This window comes from Nymphalis io, chromosome 10 (assembly GCF_905147045.1).
Source record: "Nymphalis io chromosome 10, ilAglIoxx1.1, whole genome shotgun sequence".
Taxonomy (NCBI): domain Eukaryota; kingdom Metazoa; phylum Arthropoda; class Insecta; order Lepidoptera; family Nymphalidae; genus Nymphalis; species Nymphalis io.
Genome location: NC_065897.1, coordinates 13,249,991 through 13,266,214, shown reverse-complemented (window position 1 = coordinate 13,266,214; position 16,224 = coordinate 13,249,991). Strand labels below are relative to the sequence as shown.

General features: G+C 32.8%; 1 protein-coding gene across 2 annotated transcripts in view; it reads left to right on the top strand.

The window, feature by feature from the left end:
- Window positions 1–16,224, top strand: part of LOC126771441 (apoptosis-resistant E3 ubiquitin protein ligase 1) — a 32,677-nt gene that overhangs the window by 3,967 nt on the left and 12,486 nt on the right. For both annotated transcript variants that reach the window (XM_050491318.1, XM_050491319.1), the window contains exon 2: window positions 5,580–5,745. In XM_050491318.1, the coding sequence (XP_050347275.1) occupies window positions 5,580–5,745 (166 nt within the window). The remainder of the gene's footprint in view (window positions 1–5,579; window positions 5,746–16,224) is intronic.

The following is a 16,224-nucleotide window of genomic DNA, read 5'->3' as shown; positions in this document are numbered from 1 at the left end:
GACAAGTTCATTTACGATAATATTCAATGTAAAAAAAACAAGAGATTTATGCATGGTTGATATAAAAATTCATGATAATTATATTTATCACGAAAAATAATACAATACTTACACAAAATGATTGTGACTAATTGATGTATTTATTTTACCTCCTGCTGTGCTAATAGCGATGATGATGTTCTCTGATCGATGTCGGCAACAACATTTATTCTCAATGGAGTCGCGACTAGTTCAGTTGAAGGACCAGCGGGTTTACGTGCTTTCTGAAGAACGGGAATGTATACAAAGCCAATATCCACTTTAGAAGAAGTTTTACTGTTAGCACACCTGCCTCTTTATTCTAGCGGCTTGCTTATAATGCCGCAGAGCATGGGACGAGATTCAAATCCTGGGCGGTATCAATTAAATATTAGGTTTACCAATTACCAAATTCTCAGTATCAGCTCAGTATACACTAGAACAACCTCTTTGTTGCGTAAACAGTAAATTTTTTTCATCATTATCATGTCAGCAGAAAGACGTTTACTGCTGGACAAAGGCCTCACTCAAGGATTTTCATGTTGGCCGGTCTTGCGCTGCCCGCATCCAACGGCTTCCTGCGACTCTTATTATGTCGTCGGTCCACCTTGTGCCCACGCTGCGTCTTCTGTTCCGTGGTCGCCACCCGAGAACCTTTCTGCCTCAGCGGCCGTCAGTTCTGCGAGCGATGTGCATAAAAAAACAAAAACAAACTTTAGCATAACTAAATATTTACTGCATTCAATCTGATATCTGAAGTCCGGGGTTGGCTTAAAAAATATACCTACTTGTATATCATATAGACCATTCTATTGTTTCGACACTAGTCAAAGTCATCGTACTTAATTAGATTACTGTGATTACATGTGTGTTTCATAATTAGTGAGCTGATTTTTTTCAATAATTGAGGACTATAATTGTCAATAAATCATCATCAAGCTTGTAAATATATAGACGAATTAAATCGAATCTAATCGAAAAAATATTTTATTCAAGTAAGGATCGTAAAGGCTCTTTTGAATCGTCATGTAGTTTCATACAGTATTGGATTAAATGTAACGCTACCACCGGTTCAGCATGTTGAATCTACCGAGATGAAATGCTCCTCCTATTTTTAAGTCGGTTAAAAAGTATCAAAACCTGCTGCATCTCTTTTGCTGCATGTTATAGCGTGTTAAAATTCATTTGTTGTAAACATTGTCACAATTATCATTGATGTTTAAATTTAGTTTAGTAAAATAATTTTTCAAATCAATCCTTAGCGTCTATGAGTTTCATTTTCCTTAACAAAGGCGTGCATAGCACACTCGCGACTATATTGCAACTAATTGACTTTTCCGCTGCTAACCAGGTTGTGGAGTGTGTGGTCGACTCAAAACCCCTCTGCAGAGACTCTAGTGCTGTGACGCGAATAACTCCTTTCAGCATGAACAATGAACAAGAAAATGAAGGCATTTTTATGATTGAATAACAACAGCTTTATTAAAACTTTAATTGTAGATTAATTTTGCGATTCTAAAATATTGTTCGTTATCAAGAGGAGTAACCAGTGATATATATATTTTAAATTATTTTTTACAAGTGAAAATTCTAGATAACTTTTCTGTACCCCTAACACCAAAATTTCATAACTATCGGCTAAGTAGACAAGACGTGAAAGCGTAACAAACAAACAAACTCACTTTCGCATTTATAATATTGGTAAGGATAACTTATTCTTATTTGTCAACGACTGGTGAACAATGTTTGTTATATATCGATATTGATTCGTAATTATCGATCGATAAATTTAATTAATTTAGTACACCACTGTTATAATCGTTGTTGAAGAAGAATTGCTAACGACTCCTTAATTAAAATTAACAATTTAAATAAGTTTATGTAGTTACAGCAAAATTATTTTATACCATCGTATTTAATCGGATCGAATCGTGCGTCCTTAATTTATATACTCAAATAAGTTAATTCTAGGTATTATTATTTTGACAGTTTATTATAAAGTTGTTACTACGAAATAAAAATTCCTAAACTTAAAAAGAAGTTACAATCTGTCGATATTTAAGAAAGTGTATCATTCCGATAGCGTTGTAGTTTTATTGCGCATCCCTGACCATGATGGCGGGGAATTTGGCGGGAAGCCAGCGCTATGCAGTTGCGTTCGAGTCCACCGTACAATTAGATCCCTCTGAACAGGTTCTCTTGTTGTAATTGCTTTATTGATTTTAACTGAGAATATTATACGTTTAGTTTTACGCTTTTCTATCAATTTAAGGCCGTTGTCTATTGTCAATACGAAAAAAACAAAAACAATATTATATTAAAAGTATACTTTTCGCCGTGGTCGAAATTCAACCGTAATCAACCGGAAAATTAATTTGAAATGTTTCGAATATTTTTTTTCTACTTTCATTTCCAATTTTCTTATTGATAACACTAAAGCTCCAAATATCAAATAAAAAAAAATCGGTGTACAAACTTTTCTGGTCTTTGTTTATTTATATATTTTATTTTATTTATATGTATATGTATTATTTTGTGTATATAAACGTGGTTTACATTTAGGAGTATCCATTTTTTTTCATTTCAGTTCATAAATTAGCTTGCTAAATAAATGCCTTATATTGCCGTTTTACAGCTTGTACTTTTTAACAGATATTACAGCTGTTATAGAGATACGAGATAAAGGTGGATGCTTAGAAATATAGATTAACAATGGCATTGCTTTTCGCCTTTTCTATGGAAATCGTTTACGAGGGCTTTGATGCGATATGACGACAGCTATACAAATATCCAGGGTACCTGCAACCCGGGGCCGGTCGCCGGCCCATTTCAGTGTCCTACTTACAGCAACAAGTGCATCGATTGCGTTATCCCTTATATTACACACTAGTGTTGCCTACTGCTTCGTATTATTAATTTTTGCCCCGCTTAGTTTGTTTGTGGTTTACATTTGGGAAATACGTAGACAATATTGGGTAGTGGAACGAAGGCTTAATGTAATCACTGTATCGATATCATTTTTAATAGGTATTCTAGCTTAGATCTCGAAGGACACAGATGATAATCATTACTTGATTTAATTGTGTTATTTTTTCTTAATAAGAAAAGAATATACATATTTTAAATAAAGGAAGAAGGATGAAACGAACATTGAATCATTATCTGTTGTAATTGTTTGTTGTAATTTGTACGGTGATTTTATTTATTTTTAAGGTATTGCTTAAAAATAAAACAACTAGATATTTACCCTCGTCGATTTTCAGCGTAAGTATTAGCTAATGAGGCTGCATAAACCTCATTAATTTTGATTCACGCCGGTTAAAAGGAGCAATGTTTTGCTATTAAGGATTCTGCCTTAGTCTATATTTAATAAAATTATAGTATTACATTGCTTCGAAAAGCACGTAAAGCCGCTTGTACTGTGCCTGATTTTCCTATGGTCGTGTCGAATTAGCGTGTTGCACATGTTTGTGCACTATAATGTATCTGTACTGGTGGATAATCCTCGAGATTGGTCGCCATGATCAGAATTTGGTCTGAAAATTGGTTTATTCATATTTAATGTCAAAAATATATATATATATATATATATTTTTTTTTTTTTTTTTTTTTTTTTTTTTTTTTTTTTTTTTTTTATTTTTTTTTTTTTTTTTATAGAATAGGAAGGCGGACGAGCATATGTACTGCTGTTTTGCGGTAGAATATCTGATGAGTGGGTGGTACCTACCCAGACGAGCTTGCACAAAGCCCTACCACCAGTTCTATAATATAGAAAAAAAATATTGTGAATATCATCAGTTATACTTTATGATGTACTTATTCCCAGTGTTTCATAGTCAGCGTGTAGCGATTGAGGGTCGGACGTGAACAGCTCTCGAACTTGAACCGCCCTCTTCAGCCAGCCCTCTAGACCTCGTCTTTGTCAAACATTAAAATCTGCATGAAATACGTTATTCGTTTTTAAATTTAAACGCTGTTGGTCTCTGTTATTTAAATATGCTTAGTACTTTTGTCGTTCTGCAGTCAATTATGTTTTATATATATTTTTTCTTGGTCCGGGCTTATTGGCGAAGTTGAATTTAATTCTAGATATTAAAAAAAAATAAGTTTTTTACTAATTAAACTGGAGTAGGAAATAAATCATTTTTTTTAAGAAAACTTAACCAATCTGCTTACAATTAAGAAGACAAATTCTATTATAGTATGTATATTTTTTGTAGTCGAGAGATAATTCTAATTATGAGACCAATAAAGAGTTTTAAGCGAGTTACATTCAAATGCTTTTGGCAACTGTGAGAGAGGTCAAAGGGACAATGGTTGTTGTGTGTTGTGATAATGTTGCCTGGTGCCATTGTTCTATTGTTCAATGGTGCCGTGCAACGACATGTATAAAATTCACATGTAATTTAATTAGAATAGAAATATTTTTCTCTATCAGCTTTTGAAATTGAAAGATAAAGGGCGAAGCTGAAAAGATAGTTTTAAGTTGTTTAGTTTGAAAGGTCAAGAAAATTTCGAATAGAGGGCTTCGCGTGAGGCACGATACGGCGCAATTTTCGAACGTCACTCTTTTGATGGCCTATTTGTAATTAAGTTCTGAAAGTTTTATGTAGCTACGATGGTGTTTTGATTTTACTTACCGTTTCTTTTGAAAACTAGAAATAGGCCATTATTTTTGCGCTTTGTATTGTTTACATTACTACTGGTCGTGTATGTGATATTATTTACTTAAATTATTATTTAGTTTGGTCAAAACTATCACAGGTTATTTATTTTATTGCTCTGTTTATTGGCGTTTTCTCACTATAATTAACGATGTAAAACAACGATGCATTAAAAAAACAGTATATTGCTTTTATAAGTATATTAGTTAATGTTAAATGTTGTGCTTGCGTGACAATTGTCAGTTATTTTTTTGCTGAATGTTTATTGCGTGGCCATTATTCCCTATGTAGAATTCAAACGCACGATGGGCTCGCAAATATATTTCTACAAACGCTATATATGCCAAGTAATGCACGCAGGATTTAGAAACATAATAATGTATGAAACTTCTTTGAGTGGCGCCCAAAGTGGGGCAATAAATAATGTATACTCTTACATTTGTATTTTTATGTATCGGTTTTGTAAGTATTATTTTAAAATATAATAAATTTTATTGATACACCTATGTGTGCCTAGTTTAAAATATATTACGTTCTCTGCCGTGTGGCGCAACAACGAAGGTCGGCTTGTTGCCTAGTTACCTCCCTACAACAAACTTCTTTAATAAACGTTTAATTTATTATTTATATGACCTTTTTATTTCTTTCTTTTAAAGAAAACTTAATGTTTGCTTTTTTTCTTAAAAACAATTCGCTTAATAAACATTGTTATGAGGAAATTAAATGTTGTCACAGGTTCTCATTGGGTGTCACATTAGAATTTATTAATAATAAGCTTATTGACATTAACGTTGTAATAAGTTGTTCTTTTAATGATTCGTTCTTAATTGTACTGTCATCGGTTTTAATACAAAAAAAAATATTACTTTTATATAAACCAATATATGTTTCCCGTAGGAATATCGACACTATCCGGATGTGGGTCACCAGAGAATATGGAAAGATTACCAGAGTTGCCTGCATCAGAGGAGAGAAGATTACGACGTGCAGCGCATGTTTTGCAGCAGAGGCTCGTATTGCGGCAGTGGCTGGCCACTCACAAACTACAGCACGCTTATTCTAAGTAAGTCTTATCAATTCAATATATGCTTAATAAATTGCACTACATTAAAAGGGGAATCTAACCTGATATGAATTAAAATAGTCTTATTAAGGTTATTTTTAACTTAAATCTATTTTTTATGAATTTAATAACTTTTTTTATATATTACTTACTTTTTAAAACAATCGTTTCAAGGACACGTTCTCAAGAAACGCATACAATACTTAATTATGGAACAGTTTGGATCTTAAATATTCGAATGCTCGACGCTCGTTTTTGTAAAGCTCTGCTCATTAAAACACAGCCTTTCATAAATCTGAAACAGACTCATTATCTCGTATAAAAAATTTGAATAGAATCTGTTTCAAATGCCCACATTTCAATGGAGCGTTTAAAAATATAAAACTTTTAATTCTTCATCGCATTTCTGGTTTTAAAGAAAATGCAATGATTGAAAAAGGATAGATTAATCGTCATAAAAAATCTATGTTTTTGACCATTTAAGAACTAAATACGTTGAAATGAAATGAAAATTAAGCCAATGACAGACAGACACAAAATGAAAATCTTTATATAAGATCGATGAAATAAATTACGTAATGGTACGTTTTGTGCAATGAGAACGCTGCAATTCGAATATTTTGCAAATACAAATTCAAATGCCTTGTATATATCGTTTTACTTTTGAATTTTTTGAATCTATTTATATCTGTACCATATAATAAAGTTTTAAAAATTCACGAAATCATTTTCTTAGACTTGAACATTTCTTATTGTAATTATCAGGAACGAATACAAGCGAAGTCATACGAACTCCATTTGTTTAGTCTTCCGTAGAGTGTGGACATCATTATCAAAAATATAACGTTAAATTAAATCTTTAATTAATCTTTATTTTTACAGACATTTTACTGATGATACATAAGATGTATATTAAAAAATCACAGCTATGTTTTGACCAAGCTCTGTTTAATAAATCCTAGACTAAACCGTTAGCGAGATAAAGCGATGATAAATGGTGTTGAAATTGACTGTAATAAATAACGTTTTGCCGAGTCAGCTCGCAGCTTGTGCGGATCATATCTTAACACACCGGGTTGCCCGTAACTTACGGACGTAAAAGGTTTTGTGTTTGAACACTAGCGGATTTTAATTTCAGTCATTCTACCAACTAATGTTTTATTATATAAATTTTATATAACTGTTAATAGCATTCAAAACGTATGCCTTTATCTTTACCTTTTTAAGTTTTTTTAGGGGTGCTTTACCAAGAGTTTTTGTATGTACGATACATAATAAAGAAATCTGATGATAAGCCTAAATTTCAGTGGCACTTCTAATTATAGTAGCTTTTCTGCTTTTAGTATTACGTTACAGGCATACGTTACAAGCTTGATGAAAATACGTATGATTGGCATTCGCATGTCATTGATTCTGAATCGTATAACGGTTTTCTTGATATTTTATTGTTTGTCAATCATTACTTTATATAATTGTCGAGAAAAAAAACAAGTGTAAACAATGCCGTCAATTGGTGTTAATACATATGCATAATTTGGACTTAAGCGTCATAAAAATAAAGTGTGTTGCTGTTTATTATATATTTTTGTTTGTATGATATAACAATATCTTTCACAAGTTTCTTTAGATTGAAAGCTCTAGCGGAAATCTGCTTTGTCGTCGTCTCTTACGGTAGACTCCTCAGTATAGACGATTAGAAAAGTTAGACAACAGACATGGATATTGCCCAATTAGAATATTTTGGTTATTTTCCTAGCATTTCCAAACACAGACAAAAAATCTAATACATTCTTTATTAGGTATTTGTAACTTTAGATTTTAAGCCCCGTCAGGCTGTTTTTAACTGATCGTCACAATCAAGAATTATTATGTACGCCGAAAATATATAATACAATAATTATTTTAAAAATTATTATATAATCATTAGATTTCAAAAAGCTAAGTAATACCAAGTTTCTTACTCCGCAAAGTGAATAGATCCTTCCTGAGGCAAGGTATTTGATTTGATTTGATAATAAATTTTTCATATGTGAACTGGTCATTTACGTGAGTAGTGCACCGATCTTGAAAAGAAGGGTTGCAATATGCTTAATAAAAGAATCCAGAGGTAAGAGAGAGATGGCTTTATAACCATGTTTTTTTCAATATGTACAGTCTTGAGAGTCCGATAGCCCTACCTACCGATTCTACACCGCTGCGGCGCGTCGTGCTGTATACTTATCTACCTACGCCCGCACCTACCCGCGAAGTCACGGATTTCTGGCAGAGGTCAAGAGATACAAATACTTGCCATACAGAGAAAAAATAATATTTTTGTTAATATTTCTAGAAGATTTATATATTAAGTTATAACGTATTGGTTTTTAAGAGCTTAAAAGGAAAGTATTATCTTGTATAGTCCCACTGCTGGGCCAAGTCTTCCATTTCTATTCCATCCATCCATTCCATCTTCTATTAAGGTTTGGAGCTTATTTCACCACGCTGCTCCAATGCATAGTGGTAGATAATATGTAGATAAACAAGTGGCAAAAATTCAGCAGGTACATGCAGGTTGTTTTCCTTCGCGGCACAGCACGAGACGAATTATTACACACAAATTGAACACAAGAGAACTCAGTGATACTTGCCGGGCCTTAAACCCGCAATCTTCAGTTTAGATTCACGTGTACTAGCCACTGGGCGATCTCGGCTTTAAGGATTTACTTAGGATTTATTATATGATCTAAATACTCGAGTTCATCCAAGTTCATTTTGTAATTTAGCTGTCAATATATATTTTTATGAAAACTACATTTATTAACAATGTCACGTCACGTCACGTCACAGCGTTTTAAATTCTGTTCATGTTCGCTTTTGTTGAAAATTGCTTCGTGTGCGATGGACAAGCCAATTTGTAAGCGACATTTTTCATTAAGCTGGCTTATACTATCTGGGTTTTGTATGAAAAATGTTTTTGGACACAGATAATAAGTATATTGTCTATGAAAGAGCATGTATTATATATAGAGATGAAAGAGATGTTTTACGGGCATAAAAATGTAAATAAATATTTTGTAGAAGTAATACAATGTATGTTTTATTTATTTGTAAACGTTGATTAATGATAAGTACAATATGCTTTCGTGACCTAAGCAAATTAATTAATTAGGTGTCAAAGCTTTGTTCTACTATCCTTCGATTGTTTGATGCGAGCACGTGTACAGATCTGTTATTAATGTCATCGAAAACTCATAAAAAATCTTAATTAAAATACTTTCAACGACTTTCACATGATACAAAGACATAGAAAATGAGACGGATACATTTTCATTTCCAGTTTATCAATAATTTCGGACGAGATAACTCTACAGTTATAAAGTTACTCTCGATGATCTTTATATTTCATAAAGTTAAGATTTATCGTTTCGGTTCTAAAGGTCATCTTATATGTTACGTAATATATATATCATTAATGTGATAACTTTAAACTATATACATTATATGGCTACGATTAAAGTATGAAATAAGTTTTTAATCTAAGTTTTCTTCTCATCACGCCAGAGATCGCGGCACTCCAAAGATTTTCTTCTCAAACTCGACTTTTATTGAGTTAGTTTCATACTGAACAATTTAAAGTAATTTTTAAACTATGATACGTAAATTTTTCGTTTAAATCCTGTATGAAGAACTTTTATTGTACCCGACTACGTAATATTTTTCCCACGTCTCATGATAGATATAACAATAGAATGAAAGTGCTTATTATAAAACCTTCGAAATAAACGAGTTTTGTTATTTCGTCTGATATAAAGTGGAATTGCGAATGAATATTTGACCGCGATACAAAATTAATTGTAATACGGACGGAGCGCCGTCGTTCGTGGTTTATTACAACGTCGGTCCATTTCAATCGAGTAACTTACTTTGTTTTAAGAATAATAATAAAGCCTTTTTTCATTCAAACATTTGAGTTCTTAATAATCTTTTAATGTTTAAGTAAGTTGTTTGAATGTACAACGTACATAAATGAATACTTAGAATGTAAATTATATATTAGGATTTAAAATTGTACAAATTGATTTATATGACTTTCCAAGAGGCGAACCATGCATGTAGGTACTTTATTATTTCATAAGACATCCATCATTTAACCCGTTCTTCTCGTAAATACAAGATTATTGTTATTATTATTGATTTGTTTAAATAATTATAACAAAAATACGTCATAAATCACATTGTCTTGTAAAAAGACGTGTTTGGGCTATTTGCAATCTCGAAACTCGGGTCTTCTTATGGGATTAACAAAACAGGAATACTATCGGTAGCACCAAAGTAAATTAACAACAATATTACGCATACCCATGATAAAACTTACGCTATATTTTAATGAAAATACAATTTTTTTTAACAAAGTTTCTAACTCCGCAACATTAAAAAAGAGCTCGTGAGCTGTGACTTGGTTCAATTCTCGTTTTCATTCCCCCAGGTCTCCAGAGTTCGATTGTTTTTCAAAGGTATTTAGAAGGATATCTATGTGCATTTGTGTGTATTATACGAACATATTTTTATGAATGTTTCGTCCGCTTCGCATACTTTGAAAATAATTGTTGGTATCGTCTCCAAAACAAATAATATCGAGGCGTGTAACAGAATAATTAACCCTTGATTAACTATTATTCAGCCGTTTAAATAAAACTGCATACAAAGTGAATGAATAATGACTTCAAGGGCGTCGTATTGGAAGTTGAAAGTTTTAGGTTAGGCAAACGAGCTAATGCGTCACTTGATAGTAAATAGTTACCTTGGTCATAAACAATGACACTGCAAAAAGTATAAAGTACTCACGCAACGGTTATGCGCTGCCTATCAAAGGATCGTACAGTAATCCTTTGTGCCTGTATTTACACAAGCTTAATTAGCATTCAAACCCGAACATACAAAAAAATATCCATATTTACTAGTAGAACAATTTATAATATTGATTTTCTGGGTAGATTCACTAACCATATATTCTACCGCCAAACAGAAATACTTACTATTGCTGTGTTCCGGTTTGAAGCGTGTTTGAAGGGTGAGCCAGTGTAACCACAGATAGAGAAACATAAAATCTTAGTCCCAAAGGCTAGTGGCACATGAAATGTAAGAAATCTTTAATATTTCTTACACTGTCTAACGGTGGTGGTGACCACTTACTAATTTGGCAGTAGGTATACTAATTACATCATAAAAGAACATATCGAAGACTTATGTTAATATATGTTTTAAAGATAAAGAAATATATGTATATAATATACAATTTTTCTCTTAACAAAAATTGGCATACTACAGTATTCTGTAGCGAGTTGACAATGAAGGTCAAAGATAAAAGCATTGCAGGTCTCTAAATCGAATTATGTTCCCAACGAAGGTGTACGTACTGAATATTTGCTATCCCGCGTCGGTATTTGTACTCTTGTACTAGCAAAGCGCACCGACTTCCTAAAAATTTCATACCGATATCTATACTAGTAAAAGATACTTTTTTTTGTAATTCCTAATGAAATAATTAATATGGTTTATAAACATAAAAATTTATAATCAAATTAATTTCAATAAATATTAGGTTATTCTAAATTATATACGCGTTGGTCGTAGCGTTGAGTTTAACACTCGGCCATCCTGAAACTGCCGTGCCCCACGGCTGGTAGAGTTTTTACCGGCATCGAATATCTGGAAAAAAAATGCAGGCCAAAAGTATATCGTTTCATACTAATGTATTGTTACTAATTAGTAATATTTCTTCTGTTACTTATAATTGAAGCCTTTAGCCAGTGACACATATTTTTGGTCACACAGACGCTTTTAGTCACACAGACGCTTTATCATGAAATTTCATCATTTCATACATTAATTACTTTGATAAAACAATCTTTACAATTAATTAAACATTCTGGTATGTAATAAGATGTACCTCCTAACTCGTAATAGACCCCGTGTATCAAATACGATTTGTTCTCCGTGTATAAATAATCAATAACCCTAACGGACACGAAGGCATAATTACATTTTTTTTTATATTAATATCTTCAGTTAAGAGTACAGGAAAACTATTTATAAAGTCATTTGAATCTAAATTAATACCTATAACGTCAATGTTCAATTTATTTGTCGTGCAAAACGAAACAGATGCGGCGGCGGTGGTCACTAAGCTAACATGATTTTGATTAATCAACGTATGCCCTATTATTAAATCTATGTCGGGTAGATGATATCTCAACTTGTCCATTAGTACAATATTATCAACATTTACTTCTATCTCACATTTACTTAAAGAATATAATTGACTGCTCCCAAAGCCTTTTATTATTATATAAGAGGGTTGAAGTTGTAGTTTTAATATATTTTTTTGCTATTGCGAGGGTAAGCAAATTTAATTTGCTGCCTGTATATATGCGATTAAACCATGACCTTTCATAAGCAATTATCATACCATACATCACCATACATAAGCAATTTTCTTAAATAAGTCTAATAAAATATCGTAGGTAGCTTGTAAAACGTTGCTGACCTTTTGTGTGGGCTGTGTACTTGAAATAGCATTCGACGAAACACCTTCAGCGCGGCCTCTTCTCCAAGTTGATCTTCTAGCGGAATTCTCTAGCGGAATTCACCATTTCAATCCACCTCTTATTATACAGGATATAGCATCTTCACCACTAATCTTGCATTTCTTAAGTAATGACATTTTTCCGTGAAAGTACTTACAGGATATAGCATCTTCACCACTAATCTTGCATTTCTTAAGTAATGACATTTTTCCGTGAAAGTTAGTCATTGTCTCAGATTCATTTTTCTTTCTTGCCAATATTTTTTCTTCTTCTTCAGATGAGATAGACGGATCACTGTTCCTTTCTTAGTTCCCAAGACCAGATGTACGGTCCTGATATATTTTTAGGCCGATCCCACTTCTGAGATGAAACGGAAGGTGAGCCATGTTATAAACAATATTCATTAAAGAGGCGGAGTGACCACCCTATTCAAGTTCAACAATAATTATGATAGTTCATTGTAAATACATCGCTTTTTATACAAAAGTTAAATCATTATAATGTCGGTAGTTGTGAAAATCATATCACGAAGTTAAATAACATTAAAACAAAACTTATAATCAAATTAACTTCAATAAATATTAGGTAATTCTAAATTATATACGCGTTGGTCGTAGCGTTGAGTTTAACACTATAGAAGTGAAACTACTTTGGGCGCGGTACGAATAAAGTTTCAAAATTGAGTTTGAACACAACGTTTCCGACGCAAAAAGTTTTCAGTTTCATTACATACGTCGCGCTTTATTTCATTTCTTATTATTTACTTTGGTTTGCTTAGCGGTAGGGTAGCGCTTTGTCAATCCCGTCTGGGTAGCTACCACCCACTTATTATATATTCTGCCGCCAAACAGCAATGCTTAGTATTGTTGTGTTCCGGTTTAAAGGGAGAGTTCGTCACAGTAACTAAGCACATAGCATCTTAGTTCCAAGGTTGGTGGCGCATTGACGACGTAAAGAATGGTTAAAATTTCATTCTAGATTCGTCGTAATATAACTGTAACTTGCCTTAAGTTATAGTTTGTAGTGAAAGATATTGTAGTGTAGTATATAAGCAGCTGACACATGGTATTGAGAGCAGTAATAAATTTATCTTCAAACCTTAAACATCTACTTTATTTACCTAGTCCCGTCCTTACATGGCGACCCTGCCATTTAAGGTTCGGTTTCGGGTTCTAACGAAGTGCAGTATAACAATATAATGTCGCTCTGTGTAATATTGGACATTCGTGTATTTAATTGTTCGAACGTTAGTAGCGTCATAATACAAAATGGGCAAAGAACAAAGTAAAGAACAAATTGTGGTTGCACAAAATGCCGCAGGAGGCGTGAATTCGGCCGACGTGGAACTAATACACCAAAATCAGAAAGTGACAAATATAATTTTGGGTATTTTTCTTTTACTTTTAATTTTGGGGGCAAAGTTTGCCATATATAAATTATATAAACGCTGCCACATAAACTGGATGCGTCAGGAGATGGCCAGGAGCGCTTTCAGACGTTCGAGGCGTGGACCAGAGACTGGAGAAATAAATCAGGAACGTGTCGTTTAGCCTGGAGACGCATCAATGGATGCTTATAAAAAAAAATAGGAGTGTAAAAGTGTGAAAAATATATAAAAGGAGAAGTGAAATAGTGTCATCAGCAAAGGTGTTATGGTATTATAGACAATAGATATATTCATATTTTATCATTATTTTTAAGTGTATATTTTTAAGCCGTTTCTTAAGATTTAAATGGATCATATATTAGATATAAAACATCAAATTGAAAATATAAAAATAAATTTAATTAAACTAAGTAAAGGGAAAAGAACTAAAAAATTGTTAGAACAGAAATATTTAGAGGCAAAAAGTTTATATGACGAATATATAAAATATCGTGACGAGTTAAACTTTAATGCATCTAAAGGGTATATAAAAAAGGAAGAGATAAATTACTTATTAGTTGCTTGCGAAGAAATTGAATCGCTTTATCAAAAAATTCAAACAACTTGTTTAGTTAGTGACCAAGATTTTAGCACCATGACTGACTTTGACATGAAAACTGCTACTTCTCTTCTACCTATTATGACAGGAGATGAAGAAGTTACTAAAAAATTAATAGATTGTATCGAATTCTATAGCCAAACCATTAGGAAAGAACATGAACAGTTACTTATTTCTTTTGTCCTTAAAACTCGTTTAACTAAAAATGCCAAATTACGTTTATTATCTAACTATGAATCTTCCACAGAACTTATTGCCGACATGAAAAATAATCTGTTGACTAAGCAGTCAGCCACGGCACTACAAATAGATATGTTAAAATCTAGACAAGGTTCGCAGAGTATTGAGGAATTTGGTAAGAAACTTGAGGATTTATTTGTTGAATTGACTATTTCCCAAGCTAACGGTGACGATAACGCGTTTAAAATATTGAGACCCGTAAACGAAAAATTAGCAATACAGCGATTCACCGAAGGTTTGAGGAACAGTCGATTAAGCACTATTTTAGCGGCCCGCAACTACTCAGAGCTGAAAGATGTTATAAGAGCAGCCAAAGACGAGGAACTGTCGCGTCAAGGCTCTTTTACATCAGCTGGAACGATTTTCACGACTCAACATCGAGGTAAGTACCAACCATCTTATAGGGGGCATAGTAGAGGTCGAGTATTAAACAACGCACGCCAACATTACACGCCAAATAGTTCATTTAGGCCGATGCCGAATCAAACATCTAGTTTATACCACCGAGGAAACAATAGAGGATCCACAAGTAATTCTCGAGGACGCGGACATAATTTTGATCGTGCAGTATCGCGAGGTAGAAATAATAACGGTAGAAAACAGCATGGGTATCTTATGAATCAATCCCAAAACGATATACAGGTTACTACTTCGGAAAATAACCAAAACTTAGAGTTTTTTCGATCCTAACTTTATTCTAGCATGCAATACATATAATAATTTCGTAGAGTTTACAATATTAGGTACCAAATATAGAATGCTAGTTGACACGGGCGCCTCGATGTCAGTGATTAAATACGATGTAATAAGAGATAGGAATATTCCAATACATCCAAAACGCGTAGCCGTAAATGGTATTGGTGGCACCTCGTACACCGAGGGCTATGTTTACATACCGTTTACCTTATGTGGAATAGAATTCAAACATAAGTTTTATGTCTTAAAGAATTTGCCTTGTATTCAAGATGGTTTAATCGGACAAGAATTTTTAACTAATTATAATTGTGTATTAAATTACGAAAATAATACATTTACTTTAAATAGCTTCGACAAACCAATTACGCTCTCCTTAGGTTTAGGAAAATTAGGTAAAAATACATTTATAAAGGTACCTCCGAGGTGTGAAAAGTTTTTTCAAGTTGATTCTTATTTGAATGAATCGTGTGTTATATTTCCCAGAGAATTGTGTGAAGGTGTATTTATCGCTGGAAGTATCTGTCAACCGAAAGAGGGAAAAATATTTATTCAAATTTTAAATACTCGCGAAACAGAAATTAATCTTAGTTATTTTAGGCCTGAAATTGATTTATTATCGAATTATAATATTTGTTCGTTTAACAAAGAAAATTTGGACGGAAAAAGAGTTCGGAAATTATTATCATTAATTAAATTGAATCATTTGAACAAAGAAGAAAGCATTAGTATACAAAGTATTTGTGCGAAATATGCTGACGTATTTTTCTTGCCAGGAGACAAGTTAGGTACGTGTAATCTTTACGAACAAAATATACAACTAAAAGCTAATACGAATCCGGTCTATACTAAACAATATAGATTACCGTTTTCTCAACGTGATGAAATAGAAAAACAAGTTCAAAAAATGTTGGCCAATGATATTATCGAACCCGCTTACAGCGAATGGTCTAGCCCAGTACTATTAGTACCTAAAAAATCAGAAGATAATAATA